The 8342-nt window shown below is 37.0% G+C and overlaps 1 protein-coding gene across 1 annotated transcript; it reads right to left on the minus strand.

Moving 5' to 3' along the window:
• Nucleotides 1-2034: 2034 nt before the first annotated feature.
• On the minus strand, nucleotides 2035-5336 carry LOC139950871 (uncharacterized). Its single transcript, XM_071949707.1, has 3 exons — nucleotides 5310-5336; nucleotides 3473-4433; nucleotides 2035-2236 (listed from the first exon to the last, which is right to left on the minus strand). Exons 2-3 carry the CDS (start codon nucleotides 4429-4431, stop codon nucleotides 2176-2178), a joined length of 1020 nt encoding a protein of 339 aa, XP_071805808.1. The 5' UTR covers nucleotides 4432-4433; nucleotides 5310-5336; the 3' UTR covers nucleotides 2035-2175.
• Between the last annotated feature and the right edge of the window lie 3006 nt (nucleotides 5337-8342).

Here is an 8342-nt window from a genome sequence, read left to right on the forward strand (position 1 = left end):
AGTCGCATAATGCCCTCAGTGAACGCGCCATTCGTGGGTACGAATGGCGCGCACCTCGGGCATTATGCTATACTTAAATTAATTTATTCCGTGGTATTGGGCCATTTCTTGAATGACAAAGAAACACAAGCTTTCTTAAGGTGGATCTTAAGACTTCCCTTAAGACGCCCTAATCCACTCTGACCATGGAGTAATGAACCACGACAAGGGAATTATCTTATGTACGTCAGTCAAGCGCATCCACCAACGTTGTACCATGGTGTACTCACTAATCTCTACAATAGAGATCAGCGGTTGTACTAACTCTGAGTGGCAATAGCGATTGTTAATGAAACAAAAATGGCGACCCCAAAAAGTCCATGCTACACTAGAACCTTTATGAGCGTGAGCAATTACCCAGTAGGTCATTAGTGAAGTATGTTCTATGGATTCGTTGCTATTGTTGATGTTGACGGCGACACTATGTTAAAGGGATACGCTGCCTTGGACATTTGTTGGATCGGGCGAGTTGGAATTTGAAAAGCGTTTGAAAACCATTAATTTTTATAAAATGCATATGGTGAGAAAGATGTTTTAAAAGTAGGATATAATGATCATACACAAACATGCCTTGAAGTTGGGTGATTTTCCTTATACTTCGTGAACTACGGGCACGCCATTTTGTTGAGTAAAATTTTAATTATTATATTCAACTTTTCGAAGCGTGACAAACGGTTTCAAACGCTATAGACCAAGTTGGTCAACTCGCCCGATACCATGGCAACGTGTCCCTTTAAGCTGGGACAATAACACAATCATCAGTTGTTCTTCAGGGAATAGTAGTTTTACTATAGTTTGTTTACATTATCGTTATTAATGTCAGTAAATACCATTGGAAGTTATAATTATAATAAATAGTCTACTACTCCATTAGTGTAATCAAAAAAATAAGTTTCCGAGAATTTGAAATATCGACTATTAAGCTGAACTCTGTTATAGAGTTGAGCCCAATTCAGTTTAAGTTGTACACTGAAATGTGTCCACATAAACAAATTATCTTTGCACATTAAGACTTTAATTAGGCCAATTTAAAAACAAAAATACCAGTTCATCGTCCGGGTTTCTTTTTTTCAAAAAGAGGATGAGGAGGGTCTTTTTACTTTTTTATATCCTTAAAAGGTGGCCGCTAAGCATTTTAATTCAAACTGGCCGCTTACTCTCTAAATGCGCCTTGAACACCCAGCAGGGTGGATATGTGCGCATTACAAGTCTTATTATTATTATTATTATTATTATTATTATTATTATTATTATTATTATTATTATTATTATTATTATTATTGTTATTGTTATTGTTACTGTTGCTGCTGCTGCTGCTGCTGCTGCTGCTGCTGCTGTTGTTGCTGTTCTGTTGTTGTTGTTGTTGTTGTTGTTGTTGTTGTTGTTGTTGTTGTTGTTGTTGTTGTTATTATTAATATTATTATTATTATTATTATTATTATTATTATTATTATTATTATTATTATTATTATTATTATTATTATTATTATTATTATTATTATTATTATTATTATTATTATTATTATTATTATTATTATTATTATTATTATTATTATTATTATTATTATTATTATTATTATTATTATTATTATTATTATTATTATTATTATTATTATTATTATTATTATTATTATTATTATTATTATTAAATGCAAAAGAGCAAACAAAGCACTCTTTAAAGAGCCATAATGAGGGACAACTCTTTTTCGACTGATCTTCCACTCTTTAAGATTGAAGTTTGCATCTTTTTGAGTGATTGTTCACTCAGTCCTGGAGTGAAACCAATCTAAAAGAGTGAAATAACCACACCACTCTTTTTAAGGAGCCATATGAGAGGGCGTCTCTCGCGTGGTGTTTTTCACTCTTTTACATTTGTAGAGTCCTGTAAGTAGTTCTTCAAAGATTAGAAAGTTTAATGAGAAATACACAGAAATCTTGTCTTTTTGTAGGAAAAAAATCCCTAAAAATGTACACAAAAAGGACGTAGCCTCATTAAAATGACGAAGACGGGGACGATCAACTGGTATTTGTTTTCATTTGGCCTTTGTTGTCATGTAGTTGATTATTGAATATCATTTTATTGTAAAGGCTGTCGTTATAGTTGTTTGGAACAATGATCGCCCCTGCATCGAGATATCATCCATTCCGTTGCCAAGCGAGGTACGCCATCGTCACTCCAAACCCCAACTCCAATGATCTGAGAAATGAACACAAAAAACGATATGAGTGATTTCCCTTCCCCCGTCCAATGGGTGAGTTCGATTTGCTTCCCTGGGTCTACCCGCGGAAGGGCTAAACGAAGGATCACCTAATCACGGCTCTCGTAGTGACGTCATGCACCAGTGGGGCTGCGTTCATTTAGCTCCCCTGGGTCTACCTCAGTGTGTGGCGTTTTTTTTTCAAGGACCAACGTGGGCAAATAATCACCCACGTTCGTCCTGGAAAAAAATCGCCACACACCGGGGTCGACCCAGGGGAGCTAAACGAACGCACCCATAAGCAGGCCACTATAGGCTGACCCGGGTGAGCCCCTGGAATGACGTCAAAGCTATTGGAACGCAACGGGGGAGCCCGGGGTCAACCCAGGGAAGCTAAGCGAACGCATACACCCCTAAAAACAGAGCTGTACATTGGGAGGGCTACGACAATTTGTGATTAGAAGCCATTCTGTTCCCAAGAAACGCATGGGCGAACACAGGTGCCAGACTAGTCTGCACATTGGGCTTTGATAACAACCATACCACCGCCCATTTACGGTTCGGGCCGCGAAATGTAAACTGGTACCTTTAAAGTACTTTTTAAGTTCTCCTTCATCGGAATTTTGAAAAATATTGTGATTTTACAAACGTTCACTCTAGGCAAACACTCTTTCAATCACAAAACTGTACCCTTGACCCATTCGGCTGACATCATCATGAAAATACTCTTAATTGTGCATTTTTGGTAATCGTTCGTGTTCACCTGCGTTATCTGTATAATGGCACATTATAAGCAACGCAGCGTTTCGCACTTATCGTAATTTCAATAAGTGCGCTATCTGGATAATGGCACATTATACGCAACGCAGCGTTTCGCACTTATCGTAATTTCAATAAGTGCAGTTTGACTACTTAAATAGCGAGCACAATAGTTTTTAAAAGTTGTGTGCTTTCAGTATAAATGTTCAATTCGAGCCCTCGGGTCTCGAATTCAAATCAAGTATTTTAGCGAGAAGTACTTCAGAGGGAGCCGTTTCTCACAATGTTTTATCGGCCTACTACCATCAGCTCCCCATGGCTTGTGACCAAGTTAGTTTTTACGTAGCATGTTGAGTAATTGTCAATAAAGTCCAGTGCATTTAAAATTAAATTTAACGCACACACTCACTCCTGAGTGGTATAACTATATGTTTTTTTTTTTTTTTATCTAATGAAGTTTTTTTTCTCGTACAAACCTTTGAAGATTTTGATACACGAACCATCCCCAGATATTGAAGTCCGGTCTCGATGGATTGCTGAAAAAAATCATTCCACAAACTCCCAAACAAAAGCAACTCGATCCCAGTATCATAGCTGCGATTCCAACTATTGTTACTTTCTGGAGATGTTTATTTCTGTTTCGACTCTTTGGTGATGATGGGCGCACCTCTCTGTTATTGGACTTTGTTCGTTTGGGTGAAGGCTCTGTTGTTATTGAGTCAAAACCATGAGATGACGTAGTATCTGGTAGGTTGATTTGGATCGTTGCGTGGGGAGTTTCAATTCGTGTAGATACGCTGCTAATATTAGTATCTTGCTGACCACTAGATGTAACTTGTTTACGACGTAACGTATTGTTGTTGTCTTTTTGAATGATGTGTAACCGTCGAATTGTACAGAAGAAGCCACAGCTTAGGATCAAACCCCACGCAATGGTTAATAACTGACACACTACAAGAAGTACACAAAACCCCTGAGCAAATATAACCACAAAATCTATCAGAAGTATGACGACAAAATGAGTTAAAATAAAACCGATCAGTAGGGACAGACGGTACATTTCCATTATTCGTATCTTGGTAAGTTCCCAAAACGTTAGTTGAACCAGAGCAAACGCAGATGTGAGGCACGGCAGAGCAAGATCCTCCAGAAACATGCCAATTATCTCCGGAACAATTCCTCTAATACGATATGGATCAATCAGAAGAAACAAGACTCGAAAACTGAAGAACGCAATCGCAAGAATCTCAATCGTCAACAGGAAACGTATTTTATGACGTTTACGAATCAGTTTATACGTAATGTATGACGTCAGCAGTAGAAGTGCTAGACACAGACCGCCAAAGATATAAGAGTGGATAAGAACTGCACTCTGTATTTCTCGGACCATCGTAGTGTCCACGCAGATGAACAAGTTAGTCACATTGTCACCCATGTCTGAAAACAAAAGGGGAACAAACATTTATTTTAAATAATTATCTGTAAAAACACGCCACCTCTACCAGTCTCTGACTCAGGTCGCGGGGTCCTGCATGAGATTAAAGTGTCGAGTCATGGGCAATCTGGTCATGGGTCGAGTGGGTCATTCAATGTCATGCAGACCATGGAAATATTCTGAAAATACTTCCCGTATTTTGCCAAGAGCTCCAATACAAAAGATACTGTAATGTCAAAGGGAAACTACACAAAGAGTGATTCGACTATAATGGAAAACGAACTGGTTAGATGTTTAAGTTAGCCTACCCGGAAGACTAAGGTCACCTACCGTTCGGCAGTCACTGTTTGCAAAGAAAACATTGAATTTCCCCCAAGTACTTCCCACACAGATACATGTATATAGTTTAGCAATTGCAATTTCCAGTGAATCTGATGTTTGTAATTGTGTAGATAATTGTCATGTCATTAATTGAAAAAAAAAAAAAAAAAAAAAAAAAAAAAAACTTAAAGGCAGTGGACACTATTAGTAACGACTCAACATAATTATTATCATAAAACCTTCCTTGTTTTCAAGTAATGGGGAGAGGTCGATAGTATAAAAATTGTGGTAAACAGCTCTCTCTGAAATGACTTAGTTTTCGAGAAAGAAGTAATTTTCCACGAATTTGATATCGCGACCTCAGAAATCAAGCATAATGTGACAGCACACAACTTCGTGCGACCAAGGTGCGACAAGGGTGTTTTTCTTGCATTAATATCTCGCAACTTTGACGAACCGATTGAGCTCAAACTTTCGCATGTTTGTTATTTTATACATTTGTTGAGATACACCAATTACCAATAGTGTTTAGTGTCTTTAATCCTAGGATATCTTACCTCACATGCGTGTGACGTGCATGCCCATACAGCTCCCAAAACACAATAAAGTTATTAGGAATGCGCAGTGATTTGGGTCAACTTGATGTTTACTAAAAGATAGCATAATATCTGAGGTTTCAAATTCAATTCAAATGAGTGGGCGCTGTGTTATAAATGAACCGTGAAATGGCATAAATACTGAAGGTCGTTAAGCCTATAGCAACGCACCACAGGCTGTGCAAACAATAAGAGTACCGCATGAAATATTATGCTTTCACACAAAAAACGACGAACAATGATACCACAACGAAGTATTTACAACAACGACAAATAGTCAAACACTGTTGGGTTTTCCATGAAGGCATGTTTTAAGGATACTTCCTCGCTGTGACGAACGAGTAATGTTAGATATAGGTTGGATTCACTGCAAGTGATATTTGAATTAATATTTGATATGAATTTGAGACCTCAGCCGAGCTCTCGGTTTCAAGGCATCTGAAAGCACACAACTTATGCGACAAGGGCGTTTTTTCTTCCATTATTCTCTTGCAACTTTGACACTGTCACATGATCGCAATCAACATATCAGGATCATGGAAAACCCTTTGACATTTTATGGAAATGTAATTACATGAAGTGCAAATGTCTAAACAAATACTTTCCGTTACAGGCCTAAATTTGTTTCTATGTGGTCAATATAGGTTGTCCAATTCAATTGCTTAATGAGTTTTTCAGATCAGAAAACTCGTTGCCATTTCATTGAAATACCCAGTTTCATAAGTGGAAATGCCTATACAAGTACTTAGATCTCAAGACGTGCAAAAAAAGTAGGTTTATCAAATTCGTTTGCTTAATTTTACTGATCAGACAACCTTTGCCTTTTGACGAAAATATCATTCCATAGGTAAGTGCAACTGCCTCAAAAATAAATAGATTTCCAAGTGCTTAAAAAAGAAGGTTGTCAAATTCGTTTGCCTTATGAGTTTATCAGATCGGAAAACCCTTTTGCCATTTTATGAAAATCTATTTCCACATAGAAAATCTATTTTCATAAGTGCGAATGCCTAAAACGTATATGCCTACAGTTATTTCAAAGTGCACAATAAAGTAGGTTGTTCAGGTCTTGCATAAAACGCTTGTAGAATAGAATAGAATAGAATAATGTTTTATTGTCACTTGTAAAAAAACAAATATTTGAACAGTGAAATTCGTTTTGGTTTTCCGTGTCTAAAAATATGTAATATAAAAATACACTAAAAATTTACCATTTATACAAAAATACATCGAAATATAATAGAAACATCTCTGAGTAATACAATATACAGACGAAATACGAAAGATAAAAACAGACCGATTGAATTAAAATCAGAAATAGACATACATGATTAAAACCTGTCATTTAGAAAACGAACAGCTGTGGGATAAAAACTCTGCAAAGTACGATTAGATCCAGATTTAATTGAACGGAACCGATTATTGTATAGGCCTAAGAGTTCCCACTGTAATGCAAATGCCTTAAAAAAAAAACACTTGGATTTCAACAAAGTGTTCAGAAAGTAGGTTGTGGAGTTCGCTTAAAGGGCCTACCACTGTTCACACTGAGTGATTGAGAAGAATAGGTTTCTCGGTCAATTTCGGCAAATGAGCAGCCAATTTCATTTTCATGCGTTCGAATTAAAGCTTCTCCAGTTGTTACTGCGTTTTTAACTAAATTTCTATAGGCACTCTGTTCGAGTAAGCGCATCGTCAATCTATGTCGTGCGTGACGCATAACGCCTCAAGAAGCGTCTGCGAATTTGAATGCTGCTTTGATGAATGACGCAACATCTCATAATTTTGACTAATCAAAAAAGACGAAATCAAACGACCCTTTTCAGTAGCTCTCGATTTCGCGCGAAATATAACAAGCTCGATGGTTAAATTGGCTGCTCATTTTCCGAAATTGACCCAGAAAAACTAAACTAGGCCTAATACACTTACTTACCTGTTGCGTGTTCTGTAGACCTTCCCTCATGTATAAACGCAGGAGGAGATAAAGTTAATAACTGATTGATTTTGTTATAGATCTTGAGTAATTAATGTTGATGAAGAGGTGCGATGGTGTATGGTTCGAGTCTGATGTCACAATCATGGTCGATGAGCACAATTGTAATTTGGACATGGTTATAGTTCGATAAGCATCACATTATTACACTGTCATGATGCATTTCTGTTTGATCACTGTCATGATGCATTTCCGTTTGATTTATCAGCGCCCACACCCTCCATCCAATCAAGTAATGGAATGAGAGATGTTTGCACTTAAAGACCCTGTACACTATTGGTAATTGTCAAAGACCAGTCTTCTCACTTGGTGTATCTCAACATATGCATAAAAAACAAACCTGTGAAAATTTGAGCTCAATTGGTCGTCGAAGTTGCGAGATATGAATGAAATAAAAAAATACCCTTGTCACACGAAGTTGTGTGCTTTCAGATGCTTGATTACGAGACCTCAAATTCTAAGCTTGAGGTCTCGAAATCAAATTCATGGAAAATTACTTCTTTCTCAAAACTAATTCACTTCAGATTGAACCATTTCTCACAATGTTTTATACTATCAACCTCTCACCATTACTCATTACCAAGCGAGGTTTTATGCTGATAATTATTTTGAGTAATTACCAATAGTGTCCACTACCTTTAAACATACGCCACCACCTAAACCGACTAATAATGTCTTTGTACTATACTATTATTTGATACGAAACCAGAAAGCAACTACCGTCAACTCAAAAGCGAATAACGATTTTAATTAAGGTTTATAGCTAGGCCTATACCCCGAGTTAATTACTGCTCTCGCAGACCGTGTGTTTGTCTTTCATGACGTTAATTAGGAACGCTTGTAGAACGTAGCCTATGTTTCGTTATTAAATCACTTAAACTATTCATATTAAAGGTACTGGACACCTTTAATAATATGGTCTGAAACCAGTCCTTGCACTTGGTGTACCTCAACATAATAAAAAAAGCATAAAATAACAAACCTGTGAAAAAATTGAACTCAGTGGT

This window comes from Asterias amurensis, chromosome 18, assembly GCF_032118995.1.
Source record: "Asterias amurensis chromosome 18, ASM3211899v1".
Lineage (NCBI taxonomy): Eukaryota > Metazoa > Echinodermata > Asteroidea > Forcipulatida > Asteriidae > Asterias > Asterias amurensis.